The 16303-nt window shown below is 42.2% G+C and overlaps 1 protein-coding gene across 2 annotated transcripts in view; it reads left to right on the forward strand.

The window, feature by feature from the left end:
• The window catches only part of FCHSD2 (FCH and double SH3 domains 2), a 115597-nt gene that overhangs the window by 64109 nt on the left and 35185 nt on the right, over positions 1 to 16303 (forward strand). For both annotated transcript variants that reach the window (XM_033052218.1, XM_033052219.1), the window contains exon 8: positions 55 to 183. In XM_033052218.1, coding sequence (XP_032908109.1) covers positions 55 to 183 — 129 coding nt within the window. The remainder of the gene's footprint in view (positions 1 to 54; positions 184 to 16303) is intronic.

Consider the following 16303-nt stretch of genomic DNA (forward strand, 5'->3'; position numbering starts at 1 on the left):
TGTCTGCTTGGTCATTCAGCTTCTCCTTGTGAGCTGTGTTTTCACTTGTTGCAGTTAAAAGCCCGGCGATCCGAGTGCAATTCCAAGGCTATCCATGCCAGGAACGATTATCTCCTCACTTTAGCAGCTGCCAATGCACACCAGGATCGCTACTATCAAACAGACCTAGTCAACATCATGAAGGTAAGGAAGCTGGATTCTGGGAAGTGGGAAAATCTGGGAGCTTGGATTGCCTTTTCCAGTGAAGTGCCAAAAGTGAGAGGGAGGGTGGAACCTGCAGGGGTGTCTAAAAATGTGCAAGCAGCTTTCAGGCCCCAAAACTGAGCACTTTCCATTTTTTAATTCAGTTCTTTTCTGAAAAACTTAGTTGGATAAAACTCACTTGGATAAAGGACTAAAAAAACCTGGCTGAAATACTCTCTTGGATAAAACTCCTTTGGTAAAGGAGTCAGGTCTGTCAAACTAAGCCCTGTGTTTTCCTTTTGTAAGGAAACTGGAGATTTTTTCAATTCTTTAGTGCCGTATCTCATAATCCTTTTTATTTTGTATCTGATCAGAGCACTTCTTTACGGTGTGATTGATGAGCTAGAGTTATTAAATACCGTGTTTTCCAAACTATGGATTTTAGGGAACAGCAGTCAGCATTGTTGTTCTCACCTGTGGCAATTTGCCAGGTCAAGGCAGGAGTAGCTACTTGAACTCAGAGGAAATGACACACTTTAAAAAGTTCAAATCTGATTGCTCACAGTTGTTTTTTCTTAAATATCACCCTGGAATTAATTAAATGTACAGTATTCCTGTGTCTTTGAACTTGAGAGTTACAGATCAATTGTAAAATCATCTACTTCACACTTCATCAGTCTGCATTTCACATGGTGACATTTTCAAACTTTAATTTGCTCTTTACAAACTATTCCAGGCAGGGTGACTTAGAGGTCTGTCATTTGCATTTTGAATTGCTTTATTGGAGAAATAGCATAGAATTATAGCAAATCCCTGCATTATCAGCATGCCTTTGCATTTTGTGGGGGGGAAATATTGGTATGTTGATATGAAAAGCAGGTAAGTGAGGTAAAAAAATGAGAACACCAAAGGAGTTCTCCTGTTTTTCCCTGTGTGTGTACTTCTCTGTCAGTAAAATGTGAATATTTGTGCTGACTAAATGCTTAGTACATGGAAATGCTTGTAAAGAATTTCCTTGTGCCTGGTGCAGATAAAATTATTAATTGATGCTTACATAAGATAATTCCATACTTACATGCATGGTTGGCTGTCATCACTTAATGCTCTTACTTGGGAACAGTTCCAGAAGGAAATTGAATATGTTCACAACAAAACAAACAAAAAGGGTTTTTGAAATCATTTAGAAAAATGAGCAAATAGCCTTGGTAATTTTTTTCAAGCCTTTCTCAAGCTGAATCTTTTTTTTTTAATACAGAAAAAAACCTTACAACTTGTTCTTTGATATAAATAATTGTGCTTTACTGAAAGCCTAAGTGCTTTCATGCAGCCAAATTACTGTGGAAGGAAAGGACAGCACTCAGGGTTTATTTTTCTGCATCTCTCAGATATTTATAGCAGTTGAATCTCTTTGTCTGGTAAACAAAAGTGTGTTTTTAATGAAGAGCTGTAAATTTGGGTCTCTTGCACTGTTGGTCATGAGTGAAATTCCCTGGGAACACACCCAGGTGTCCTGGGAATGAGGTCATTCTCTGGAGCAAGGCAGAGAAAGTCACTGGCTTGGTCCCTTAATTGAAGTGGCTACTGGAGATTTTAGAAGAGAGAGAGGGAAAATCTTGAGGAAAATCAAGAATAATGCACCACTGGACTCAAATTCCTTCCTTCATCCAGGAGCTCTAATGTAAACTGAAGTATGAAACTGCTTAAATGTATAAATAAACATAATAGAAACTGCAGCTTGTAATCTGGAATGGGATTTGCTGGCAGGGTTCTGGTTTCTCCTTCTCCTCCTTCTGAAATTCCTGAGGGAACCACACTGTATAAAGTATAGAAAAAATGATTATTTTATTTAGCAGAATGATTTAACACAAATGGAGAAGGAGCTGGGGAGAGAGGTGACCCGTTGAAGGTGAAGAATCATTCAATGTAAGCAAATGTACAATGACTGAGAAATGGAACAAGATCTTGCCAATTTTGGTTGACCAGGCAGAAAATAGCACATGAAATTAATGCTAAAAAGGGAAATGCAGTAACTTGGGGGAAAAAAGTATAAAGAACTCTGAATTCCCATTTTAGAAGGAGATGCTGGAACTGGAAAATTGAGTGGAGGATAAAGAAATGGAGACACCTGTGCAATGTTTCTAATCGCTAGGTGACATCACTGGAAAGGGAGGATTTTGGAAGGGAGTTCCACTCTTCCAGCACAGTTTTTGTTTCACTAGCTTGACTGGTGGTGTGACCCAGTATATTTTACATGCTGTAAGTAGCTGTAGTGTCTAAACTAAACATCTTTGCTACTGTGTTATGATTAATATTCTAAAAATGTGCCTTTTATCTCAGTATTAGTAAGTCCTTAGGTATTCCTATAGTGCCACGTGCTGTGAGTGTTTCCCCATTTAGCTGCCCTTGAGCTGATCTTTGAACTGCTCAGGGCTCTCCACATTTCTGAATCACATCAAGTATCTCCTCAGAATGTTCAGATTTTGAAGCCAGTGCCTGTTTTTCTAGCTGTTCCCCAAAAACGATGAAATCTTTAGCGATGGAAAAAACCCCATGAGGATTGTTCAGCTGATACTTGGCTGTATTACTGTAACACTGACAGACGTGTCAGAGGCTGTTTCTGTTTGCATCCATCACAGACAGCTTCTCGGTGGGTTTTGGTTTTGTGGAATTCTTGCTTCCAGGATTGAGTGGAGCTATGTGGGTTCTGCTGCCTCTGGCTTGGCTGGTGCACACCCAGTCCCTGGCCAGGACGTGCATCCAGCTGCTGCCTTTGGGTTGGAGTTGTGGCACTGCACTCTCAGACCATCCCTCTGCACCATCTGCATGTGCAGACAGTGCTCACTTTCCTAGAACACAAGAGATTTTACTCTCAGCTCTGACATTGACTTGGCTGCGTTGGTAAATTTTGGGTTCAAAACTCAGCTGATGTGGCTGCCTCTTCCCATCTGTTTTCTCTTTATATTACCTAATTCATATTAATAATTGGTAGCACTGTAATTGGTAATCTTAATATATATGTATTACCTTTTATTTCCATAGGCTAAAAGGTGCCTTATTTAATGTAAAACAGAATCTTGGACTGTTTGTTATTGGATGTGGACATTGGGGTTGGTCCTGGCATCCTGTGCAAGTTGGGCTGAACAGGGCAGGTACAGCTTGTCTTGCTGAGAGCCTGGAGAATGGATCTTGGTGACAATAAAATCCAATGAAAGGCTGTTCTGGTGTTGGAGAAAGGAGGGGTGGGGATATTTTGCAACCACAGTGTTGGTTCATGCCTGCAGGAGGTATTTCCAGCCTGTGGGGAAAGTGTGATGTGTGCTGGGCTGAGGCACCTTGGGCTGCTCCCAAGAGGAAGCTGCTGCTGGGTTTGTTCCTTGTGTTTGTTCCTGGCTCTGGAATGTTGCTGTGGTGCTGTCCTGTGACAGATGAATCACAAATCCACCTTGTGGCCTTGTTTTGTTTTCTGTCACGGGCAGCAAAGGGGGCTTTTCATGGGCAGGGTTCCTGGTACACATAGATCCTGCTCGTTTTCAGTGGTTTGGGGTATGTTATTTTATTTTGCAATATTTTTAGGCAGAGAAGAAAAAGTGATTGGCTCTGCTGTGTTTGTAACTGTGAAAACCAGCACGGACTAAACAGGGAAAGAAAATATAAAATGCTTCCAGCTTTTTTAATAGGATGAAAAATTGTTCCTTCTGTGCCTTCCTAGTTTTCCAGTTGCACTACTTAATAAGGACCAAAGTCATTCTAGGTCTCTGTTCAGAAAATATTTGAATCCTTTTACCTTTCTTATTATCTGTCCTTTATGGCCATTTCAATCTCTGCAATGAAATTAAAACCCCTTGAAGCACAGACTAAATAAAGCCTGGTAATGTTTTATTCTGTGCCAATATCCTGACAAGCTGCTTAGGAAGAGTTGCCATCTCACCTGAGTGTGAAAAACACTCCACAAACCCTTTTAAAAATAAGTTGTCTGCCTGATTTTTACTGCAAACTGAGGTCAGAGGGAAGTCGAAGATGGTGGTTGAAGTCAAATCAGGATTGTTTTGATATTCATCCTGTTAGAAACTTTATCATTTTTAGTGCTGTGCTCTTAATCCTGTTAGTTGCCCTCATGAACCACCCCAAAGAATGACTTTACACAGCAGCTTATGAGGAAATGTTGGCATGAAAAAAAGAAAAGCAGGTGTGCTGGACACTTTAAATAGTCCTGAGATTATTTAGAGAGAGAAAGAGGGAACAAAAACTTATTTTTCAAAATCACAGGATGGTTTGGGTTGGAAGGGACCTCAAAGCCCATCCAGTTCCAACACCTTCCACTATCCCAGGGTACTCCAACCTGGCCTGGAATAATTCCAGGGATGCAGATGCAGCCACAGCTTCTCTGGGCACCCTGTACCAGAGCTGAGGAACACAGAAAAATTCTGGAGAAGGTAGCAGGCAGTAGCAGCAGGTATTTCTAAACTAAGCTCTTTTAAAAAGAAGTATTTAATGTCATGGCTCATGTGGGCTTTGGTGTTTGAGGGAGAACAGTGTCAAAAGCTGGTGCTTTGTCTTTGTGGTTTCAGTGGTTTCTTTTATCCTGATGTAATTATCAGGCTGCTTTTCTGGTTTTTTCTGTACTTTCCAGTTTGCTTGACACGAGGAAGTGGAGTTGTGTAATTTGGCTCTTGTTCTTGATCAGAGTTCTTGCGATGATTTGGCAGGTTTGAATAAAAACTTTGTTACATCATTTCCCTGCAACAGCCCTTTGCTCAGGTGTGGGTGACACTAAGAACACAAGTTACAGCAGCGCTTTGTTAATTTGAGAGGTTGATTTATAAAATTGCAGGTGAAGTGTGGCTTTCCCACACCTTTGTCTGTTTCTAAGGACACTGATAGAGGAAGAGATCTGGCTGATTTCCAAGGAATGAGCAGTCTGGTGTACTTGACCTTGCTCTGAGTGCAGAGGTTGAACCAGTATCTCCCTTTTAAACCTGAGCTACTCTGTCATTCCTTAAACCAGCATTTTTATTTTTTTTTTTGTAAGGAGGTTCTCCTTGGGATTCCCCACCTTCTGCTTTCTGGTTTTGTTTTTTTCTGCAATTAATTGGAGTAACTGCATGAGTTCCAGCAGTGCTGGAACCTTCATGTTCTGGTGAGCCCTGGTTTTTATTTGTTAGAATGGTTGGGAGTTTTTGTGAAGCTGTGTTGACTTCTCTGTTTTCAGCACAGTCATCCATCACTTTTCCCATGCACTTTCAATGATCATTTGAAACAAATGGAAATGCAGGCTCCAAACATGACTTGCACAAATGAGATTCAGCTGGAGCTGGCAGTGTTTATAAAAATGACCCCAAATTGAGGACTTGGTGGCTTTCAGTTAATAATTTGCTTTATGCCCTGAAATTAATAGGATGTGTGTGGCAAAGAGTTCTTTCCCCTGGTGGCTCTGTCTGAATTGAAAAAGAAGTTAACACGGTAGCTGAGAGTCTTAAATAGGCTCAGGAATGTTATCCCAGCACTGCTGTGTCCTGTAGAAATAAAAGGGTACCATTTGCATCAGCACATATTTCTGTAGCCTCTGGAACAGGCAGAACCAATATTATCACTGTAAGAAATCAATTTACGTCCACAGTATTGTTTCCAACTTTCTGGAATGATTTAGAAGCACCCAGGGGATTCCTTTTTAAAGTGGAAAGTCTGCCCCTCAACAAAAAAATAGCATTAAGATAAAGTAATTCTGAAGTCACCAGAGATTTCCATTTTCTTCTATAAATCTCTTTTATTATTTCAGTGCTACCAATTCTTTTAAGATCCTGTAAAACTCCCTTAAAAGTGCAGAGGGGACTTGTGCAAGTGGAAGAACTATTGTTTCACTTCCAGTCCTTGTCAGCTGCCAGCCACAAATATTTTGTAATCCCAGTGAAAGCAGCGTGGATGGCATTATCTCCAGCATCAGATGGGCACAGGAACTTTCCTTCCCAGGCAGTTCATGAGTGTGCTTGGCTTCCTCATGGTCATTCCCACAGAAGGGGGTGACTGAAGGGATCATGCTCAGCACATGATCCCGGTGTTCCAGAAGATGCTCGTTGTGGGTTCCACAGCAGCTGATCCTGATCCCACACTGTTTTCCCATCCAGGGACATCTGCTTCTGTGTTGATGTGCACATCAAACCTGGGGGGAAAGAATTCCAGGCTGTGGTGTGCTTCTGCATCCACATAAATTGCTAGATCATTAATACACAGTTGTGGTCTCTTGTTCTTAAATGCTCATCTCTGGCATTCCCAGTTGATAGCTGAGAAGTGCCTTAGAGAATTTTAGGTGTTCACATCCATGGAATGTGTGCTAACTTCAGCACTTGGATTCAGGCTGACTGTGAGTTAATGTTTGCAGGGAAGTGAAAAGAGGATTTGCACTAGAAATGCAACTTTTGATGTTAGTTTTGGTAAAACCACAAGCAGGAGAGGTTTATTTGCCTTAAGAGTAAATGGTATTTGCACCAGTAACTATGGTGTATGTATGTCATAGAATCATGGAATGGTTTGGGTTGGAAGGGACCTTAAAATTCCTCCAGTGCCACCCCTGCCATGGCAGGGACACCTTCCACCCTCCCAGGCTGCTCCAAGCCCTGTCCAGCCTGGCCTTGGACACTGCCAGGGATCCAGGGACAGCCACAGCTGCTCTGGGCACCTGTGCCAGGACCTGCCCACCCTGCTAGGGAACAATTCCTGCCCAAGATCCCATCCAGGCCTACCCTCTGCCCCTCAGTTCTTACATTTCCAATTTTTCATAGATAAAATATGTCTTTTCATCTTCAAATCCACCACTCACCCCCTGAAAAATCACGTTGCTCATCAGCAGGCTTTTCATGCAACCTTGAGGCACAGGAGTGGGTCTGAGTCACAGCTGTTGCTGTTGTGAAGATGAGAAAGTGTGATGGTCACACTGGCCTGGTGACAGTCAGTTTGTCCCACCTCGTGTTCCAGTCACAAATGGATCCCTTGGAGAAGCATTTCACCCATTTATTTCAGGGATCCAGGTGTTTATTCCTCCACGTAGTGTAAAAGCAGCATGGCAGAGTCTTAATTCAGGGCTCAAGGCAACTTAATTGTCTTAAAACAATGACCATTTTTTCAGGGTGAAGTAAATTATTTCTTGATAATGTGACTAACTTTTCAGTGAGATTTCCTTTGGTGTTTTCACAGAAATAACTTAAGAAAAGTGTTGATTGTGAAAGCGCAGTGTGATTTTGCAGATGCTTATGAAAGAAAGGCGTTCCCCCTTGTCCTGTCCCTCCATGCCTTGTCCCCAGTCCCTCTCCAGCTCTCCTGGAGCCCCTTTAGGCTCTGGAAGGGGTTCTGAGCTCTCCCTGGAGCCTTCTCCTGTCCAGGTGAGCTCCTCCAGCTCTCCCAGCCTGGCTCCAGCCCTGGAGCAGCTCTGTGCCCTCCTCTGGACTTTCTCCATCAGCTCCACATCCTCCTAATGTTGGTCCCATCTGGGGCAGCTCTGCAGGTGGGGTCTCACCTGAGCACAGGGACAGAGAGGGAGAATGATCAGGGGTGAAATCAGGGATTTAAGCTGAATGTAAAACAAGGAAAATTACTGGAAAACCAAAAAAAAAAAAAAATTCAAGACGCCTGCTAGAAAGAAGTACCAGGAAGGCAGTGTAGGGGAAAGGATTAGGATTGGGAAGCAGTAACTTGAAAGGAATCTGGGAGAAATCTAGTTGAAGGAGGTAGCAGAAAACCTAAAATCCTTTTTTTTACCTTTTTTTTTTTTTTTTTCCATTTAAAGATTTTATGTAGAAACCGTTTTGGATTTGGAGGGGGCTTTGAGATATTTTGGTCAGCTGTCATAAAGCCGCTCATTCAGAGCAGGAAATGAAACTGCCACCTTGTTTCCAAGCCCCACTGTAACACAATGAGAGCAGTTCCCAAAATACTTGCCTGTGCCAGACAGCAGCCTTGGAACTGCTCTGGGGAGCAGCCCAGCTCAGGAAGCACCTGGTCTGCTCCGTTTGGGAGGCAGGTGGGGCAACCACGCTTTGTCTGGAGGCAGGCAGCATTCCTGCTTTAGGATTCATGGAGTAAAGCATCCCAAACACATCCTTCAAGGCTTTGTTTGCTTGAGGGCTTTGGTTTTAGCAGCAAGAAGAATTGAAGCAGGGAAAAGTTACTTTTTTCCTCAGCGTTTTTTTTCTGCTGTTACTCCTAACCAGCCAGTGTTCCAGTGAGTTACCTGGAATGGATGTGTTTCCATTGAAACTGGGGGGAAAACTTATGAATTATTCTTAAAATCGAATGTGTGTGCACAGGTTTTGTCCTATTAAATGTGATATTAAACTGTAAAAGTTACTGAAAAGGTGGAGACCTCAGAGACCTCTCCATTGCCCAGAGGAGTGCCAGGAGAACTGGAGAGGAACTTGGGACACTGGATGGAGAGACAGGACACAGGGAATGCCTTCACTGTCAGAGGACAGGGGTGGATGGGATCTTGGGCAGGAATTGTTCCCTGGGAGGATGCTGAGTCCCTGGCAGAGGTGCCCAGAGCAGCTGTGGCTGCCCCTGGATCCCTGACAGTGTCCAAGGCCAGGCTGGACATTGGGGCTGGAGCAGCCTGGAACAGGGAAAGGTGTTCCTGCCATGGCAGGGGTGGGATGAGATGATTTTAAGGTCTCTTCCCACCAAGCCATCCTGTGATTCTGTGACTCATCTTCTGTCGTCAGAGGCAGGACAAAACATTTCTGAGTGACTTCAATAATGGAAGCAGTGGAAGAATTATAACAAGGAGATGAGGCCCAAAATAGCACAAGGCCAATGAGTGTGAGATGGAAAATGTCACACTGAATTTGAAGTTTAATTAAATCCTTGAAAACGTTATGGGGGAGATGGTTTCTAATCTACAGCTGTCTTGCAGAGAGGGAGGCAAAGCTGGGAAGAGTTTCCACAGATCTTGGAGGGTTTCATAGGGCCAGCTATCAAATTTTGAGGGGTTCTTTATTCTTAGAGCTTCCAAGGCTCTGCTGTGTTTGGAGATAGTGCAGGTGTTTTGGGATGGCTGGAGGTGAGGAGCTGCTCATTCCCTGTGTAGACAATGACTGCTTGAGTTCTGGTTTTTGCACACTCTTTAAAAAACTTCCTTGCCTTGGAATCCCTTCCTGCAGCTGAAAATTCCTATTTAGTTTTACCAATTGCTAAGGAGATAATGGTTTGTAAATCTGGCCCAGAAGCTCAGTCAGGGGAGGAGGAGGAGGAGTGGGAATGCTCCAGTGTGATTTGTCTCCCTCCCTGCAGGTTTGATCCCCAAAAAGAAAATTCCGTCTGTTCAAGCTGTCATCTCTGCTTAAAAAGCTTTGCAGCCAGGCTGGACCCCCTTGCTGTGGAGGGAAACAAATATTCCCTACCAGTAACTTCCTTAGATCCATGATTCCTGCTGACTGACATGTGGAATGGTATCATCCAGCTGAACAAGGATATTATTTTATAATGTTTTACAAATTATCAAAGCCCTAAGGTAATTGCTTGTAGGATTGGAATGCTAATTAAAGGAATTAATCTCTCTCTGGTATTCCCAGTGTTGCTCATGGATAATGAGAAGAACCTTTTCCATGCATTGGTTCATACCAGCTCACTTTCCTCTTGGCACCAGCATTGTCCAGGGCATCCAACAGCACCTTTCTGTGAGGACCTTTTTAAAAATACTCATGGATTTTTAAAACTTTGGGAAAGATTCAGTGCTTAGATTCAAGGCTTTTAATCTCACATAAAAGTCATGGGGAGCTGAAAATGATTAAAAATGAAAAAAAAAATTGTTGGGAGGAATCATGACAATATTCTGGGATTTGGGTGCCTGAATTTTCTTGGATAAGCTTCTTTTGACTGGAGTGTTAAACCAGGTATGTAGAGATAGTTGATAGTGGGTTTCTAGTTCAAGCTCAAGAGTACTAGAAATCAAAATTTTAAACTGCTCCTGTTAATAAAATTGTACAATATTTACTAAACTAGAGTTACATATATTATATATAATAACAAATGAGAATTCAATTTAATAAAAAATAAATTCCAAAAATATAGAATTCCAAGAAAAAAAGTGCATAAAAAGAGAATGGCAAATCTGAGAAATACCTTTTTTTTCTATGTAAAATGTTGACAGGCTCTGTGTATACCTAAATATTCAACATCTTTTAATAGCTGATCCACATCTGTCAGGGCTTGCTCTTCTCACTGGGCCATTCATCTAGTTGGATTCAGTCTCAGTTTGTTCAGTTGGATTATTGTAGTGTGTTTTTATGATATTCATGTGTGACTTCAGGTGCAGATCCCTGGATTCCGTGTCTCAACATTCCCACTGAGCACAGACCCTTCTCTCTGGCTGGGTCTGGGAGCCCCATTTCTAATTTAAAAGGGGATATTGGAGCATTCAGTGAATTAACTTGGCTGAAAGGCTCAATTTATTTAATAGCAAAGACTCAGCACTGAAGACAGCCTTGTATCAAAGAAATCCCAGCCCTGCCAGGTCCTTGGGATGTCTCTTCCTGTGTGATTTCAGTCTCTTGCTCTGCTCTGCCCACACAGTGTCAGGAGGGCCTCTCAGCAATGGCACTGTGAAATTAAGGAGTTTTTAAAAAGGTTTGAGTATTAATCCTACAGGGCTGAAATAAGTTTGAAAAGGAGCTTAACTTTAATGCAGTTATGTTCAACAAATACTGTCAGGAGACCAGAGTGTATTTGGGTATTCCCAATCAGGCCACACTTCAGAAGTGATTTAATTAAAAGATTTAATAGCACTAGATCCCATTTTTGTTCATTTTTCTGTTGATTTTTGTTACCCATCACTGTCTATCAAACAGTGGAAGACTAGAAAATCCTCTCAGCTTCTGGAGAATATGGCATGGCTGGTGATTCCATCCATCCTTGTTCAGGAATACTGTTTGGAATGGGGATTCTGTGCCAGGCTTTGGGATGGGGGGAATCTGTTTGTGAAAGGGAAAAACCTTTCACAATGTTTTTAATTACGGACTTCAGGCTCAAATTATCTTTGTCCTCACCCACTGGTGCTTACAAGGAGTGCTGGCATAAATTGTTAGTGTGATTCCCCTGGAGATAATTGAGAATGGACTCCTAAAAGTAATAAAGCATAATAGGCACACAGAATTCCCAAGTGGGGTTTGGGAACCCCAGATTAATCTTCTTGCTGCCCTGCAGCTGCCACACCTTTGGCATTACCCCCATCATGTTTTTTCCTTTATTGTGGGAGATAATTGCTGTCATTGTTGTGTGATTCCATAATTATTGCAGATAATCACAGTGCTGTCACTCTGGGCCATTTCCCTTGTAAGAACACATTTGTGTAGATGACACAGATTCCTAGAAATGGTTTTGTTGGGTTTGGTCCTTGCATTTTAGCATGACTGGCAGAGTAATCCTTTTGTAGGGTGCCTGTTCAGGAACGTGGGGTTCCCTGTATGAGATGCACCCTGCCCTTTTCATATTGCTTATTTGTTTCGTACATTAGCATAAAATGTAATTGAATTTGTAATCTGAGTTGGAAAATGCCTGAATATTCTGAGTATCCCAGCAAGACCATTTGTGTTGTGGGTGAGACAGAGCAATGTTCCATTTGCAGGATCACATCAAGCTGCAGGTTGTATCTCTCTGGCAGATACGAATCTGAAACGCTTGGGAATATATTAAATTATTGAAATTTTTAATATTGGGACATTTCCATCCCTGAACCTAGTCCATGAGCAGCCTTTGAATAGCCTGTTCACTGAATACAGGTGACTTTCAACCCACATAGAGAGAACAAACAGATGGAGGTGATAAATCCAAGGAGCAGTTGGGAACAACAGCATGTGCTGGGGCAGAAAAGGTTTTGTTGAAGAGATTTATCTGAAGAAGTAAATTAAAATGATAACACAGAGATCAAATCAACTAAATTAAAACCTAAACCCACCAAAACAGCTGGTTAAAAAACTTCAAGGGTGCAAAAGAGGAAACAAAAGCTCCTACAGAATGTCAGTATCTGATTATTCTTTTTTTTAAACTCCTTTTTCATGCATTTTATCTACCAGGGGAGTATTTTTAAGAAAATGCTTGTTTCTTAATTTTTTTGAAGAACATATTAAGAAAATAGTTTTAAGAGAATATTTTAATGAAAATATTTATCAAGAAGCATTGGGAATTGTTGTGAAATGCATTTTCATCTGCACATCTGTGTCAGTTTGAGGTTTGTCTTAACAAGAGAAGCTTGTGTTGCTGTAATATAGAAAAGATTGGGATTTATCCAAGCTTGTGTCTGAGTCAGGGATGGTTCACCTGTAGCATGAGAGTTTGTTCATATGGAAACCTGCTGGTAAATGTGGATGGAATTCTGTAAGGAAGAATTCCCAGAGCTTTCTTGGAGGTGGTTCTCTGTGTAAGATTTGCTTTTGTAGTAGGTAAAAATAATCAGCTCTGGCCTGTTCTCAAGCAAAGTGCATTTCTTGAACTTACCTTCCATGTCGAAATATCAAAATAGTTGTAGAGCTGAGCAGCAAAATAATTTATTTTTGGGTAAGAAGAACTAAAAAATCCAGACAGAGCATACACCCCACTGCTGTTCCTCAGACATTTTGTAATGGTGACGATGATGTTGTGGTCAGCAGAAGAATCCTTGAAGAGCAGAAATGGTGTCAAAGTGCTGAAGGATTTAAATGCACATTTTTCCACGTGAAGGAAGCCAATTTTCACTGGCATGAGCTGTGTAGAGCACTCTGTACTTTCCAGATGCAAAGATATGATGATGGTGACAGCTCTGCCACAAAGTTGTCTGTTGGATTTGAGCCAGAGCATTTTTTTCCCCCCCAAGAATGAGGAAGTACAAAAGCAAAGATGCAGTTTATTAAAAATGCATCCTGTCAAAGGTGGAATCTCCCTGGGATTTATTCCAGAGCTGTGCAAGAAAAAGCAAACTAGGTCCAGGAAGTCTTGGGAGATACTTTTGGGGAATGTATTTCTAGATATTCCTAGAATCTGTTCATATCATCCAGGGGTTTTTAAGCCTTACATGGCAGAATTTGAATATCTGGTTTTCCATGGTTGTGGCAGTCTCACATCAGGGCATTCTCACTGATTTCAGTGGAATTGTCCTTTAACCCTGGAGTGTCAATTTAGTGCTGTCTCCAGCAGGTAACTCTCACTGCTGTCAGCCCTGTGGAAATTACAAGGAATTATAAAGGGCATTTCCTTCCATGCCTGTGTTCACCTACCAGACCCTCATCCTAAAATGTGACAGCTGCAGGTGGTGGAGGCAAATCTTGTTATTATCGTTAATTTTGCATATTCTTGTTTTAAAGGGATGTTTTTCCTGCATTGGTGGAGGGTGACAGGCATCTGTTGGTGGCTGTTCCATATTTTTCTGTGCTCAGAGGAGACTGCAGCACCCCAACAACAAAGGTTTTGTCAGTAAAAACAATGACCCTGGCGAAATTGTAAAGGAACAAAATGATGTGCAGAACAATCATCAAGTGACTAATGAGAGCAAACAAAGAACTTGCAAACAAGCCCCAAACTCCTGACAGCAGAAAACACAAAGCTCTGGGGTAAGGGAAAGTGCAGAGTGTGTTCGTGGGCACCCAGCTGAAAGGAACTTGAGGCTTTCGTGGTCTTCCAGTGTCCATTGTTCCCGTGTTTGTGTGGTGGGAGCTCCTCCAGGGTGTGGGAGAAGAGGAAACTCCAAGCTTCATCAAGCCTTGTTGGTTTAAAGAAGCTTTATTTATTAGTTATATTTATTTATAACTTTCTATTCCTGACAGGAACAGGACAGTGAGACAGTTAGAAAAATTCCTTAAAGTTACTTTCTGTGGAAGTTCAAGAAGGAGCAGACGCCAGAGAGAATCTTTTTGTAGGGACTCTTAAACCCTTCTTCACTCAGACATCCTCTGGGCCTGCTGTAACAGGTCCATGTCCTTCCTGTGCTAAGGACCCTGGATGTGGATGCAGTGCTCCAGGTGGGAGAGTCTCACTGGGTTTCAGGTACTCCCAGACAGAACTAGGTAGTGATACTCCATGAGTGAGTTGGATCTGGACCTCACTAAAGCAGACTTACCACCACAGCCTTTGGATGGGTAGGATTATCCTGAGATACAGATCATGTTTCAGCCTCAGATGAGCCCTGCATTGCCTTGGGTGCAGACTGTGGCTGTTCTCCTGTTAAAATCCTGAAACCCTGATTTCACAAAGCTAAAACTTCAGTGCTCCTCTCTCCCTGTTGGCCAGAAAAGCCCAGAACTCACTTCTTGACCCAGAGAAGAGAGCTGGGGTTTGCCCTCAGCTTTTCTTAGCAGCTTTCTCTACTTGCACAGCTTAGCAGAGGAAGAGGATTTTCCCCTTTTCTGCAGAGGGCAGGCTGGGCAGCAGCTCCCTGTCATTTGGAAGTCAGGCTTCACCCCTGAGCGCTGTGATGGGCACGGACAGGGCGCAGTTGTCCTGCAGGATCTCTGGCAGCACTGCAGCCTCATGCCAGCATCTCCACCTTGCTCCAGGCTGGTTGTTCAGGGACACTGCTGGGGCTTTGATCTGGGCTTTGCTGGGAATTCAGATGTTGTGTTTTGTTGACAAACACAGCCCTGATTTACGTTGGTGGGTCTTGATGGAGAGGAAGGGATTTCTGCAGTGACAAATGCTGCAGGGAGGGAAGAGTCTAAAAGGAAAAATAAGCAGCTTTTCCTCTGTATTAGGAGAAATAGATGCCAGGACAATCAGCATTTTTAAAGGAAAATGACTGTGGAATGGAGTTGTTACCCAGAAAGGATGGGTTTTCCTGACCTTCCTTCCTTGCTCTCCTCACGTCCTTGGGAAGTGCTGTTCCATTTCACGGCTCTCAATAGTGCTGAGTGTGGCAAATCCAGCTGATCCGGGCTCTTGACTTTGTTCTGAGTTTTAGATGAGTTTTTTAAAATACTTTACCCTTCACTGTCAGATAAAAGGAGATTTGTTACTCTGTTTGGGCAGCAATACAGAGACTTCTCACCCTAGAAAGATTGAAGTTGATGCCTCAATTCTGAGAATACCTGTTGACAAATTATTATTGTCTGAACCCCAGCCTCTCCATATAATATTCATTTTATCTTTCCTGACGTATAAAAATTAAAACCCTCAGTGATGTCTCACTTACCAGAATCATTCAACTGAAAATTCCCAACCTGTGCCATCAGTGAGATCACTCTGTTTATTTAATGGATTGGAGGCAGGAGTTTCAAGAACAAGCACTCAAAAAGCTCCACTCAGTGTGTTTGTTCTGTAATTCAGATTGTTGGATTTTTAATTTTAAGTAAGGAAAAGTTTTGGGTACTCTTACAGAAAATAAAGGATGAAAATTCAAGTCCCTGTTCTTAATGGATTCCGAGTGGTTTTCAAAGCAAAGCAGATCAGGGATAGATAAAACAGGGGGTTAATGCAAATGAGAGTAGGGTGGTAAAAAAATGTAATTTTCATTTTTAATATAAATATAATCACATGCAAAATTATTTTAATATAAATATAAAACAGAGAATGGAATCTATGATACAGATATCCCTTTTGATTTGGGGCTTGACTCTTGAACAGGAAAATAAGTCACATTACCGGGATGCAATCCCATTGAGTCCACAGAAGAGTTACCACTCCACCAACACAATGAGTTTTGTTCAGTTTTCTTTTCTTTCCCTTATCTTTCTGTTTTCAGGCTGCAGCCCAGGCAGGGGAGGGTCAGCTCTAATTTTGTGCTGTTCCCTCCACCCCTGTAAGGAAATTCCTTGCCTTCCACATCAGTTCTGTTGTTTCCTGCCAAGCGGTGGCAGCTTGGGGAGCGTTTGCCAAGGATTTCAGTGGCAAAATTAGCCCTCAAAAACTGCTGGGTTGCCTCAGCTCAGGCAAGGATGGATGTTCTGAAATGAAAACGTAATCTCACAGAACCATAGGATGGTTTGGGTTGGAAGGGACCTTAAAGATCTTCCCCAGTTCGAGGACGATGGCTCTCATCACAAGCAGGGGGTTAGGGAGTTTAAAATGCATAAAACCATAAATGTGTGTTTGCAAAAACCAAATTATTTCTAGGCAGTGATGAATCAGATGAGACTGGTGTGAATTAGTCAGTGAAACCCACATGGCTTTGCAA

Source organism: Catharus ustulatus, chromosome 2 (genome assembly GCF_009819885.2).
Source record: "Catharus ustulatus isolate bCatUst1 chromosome 2, bCatUst1.pri.v2, whole genome shotgun sequence".
NCBI lineage: Eukaryota > Metazoa > Chordata > Aves > Passeriformes > Turdidae > Catharus > Catharus ustulatus.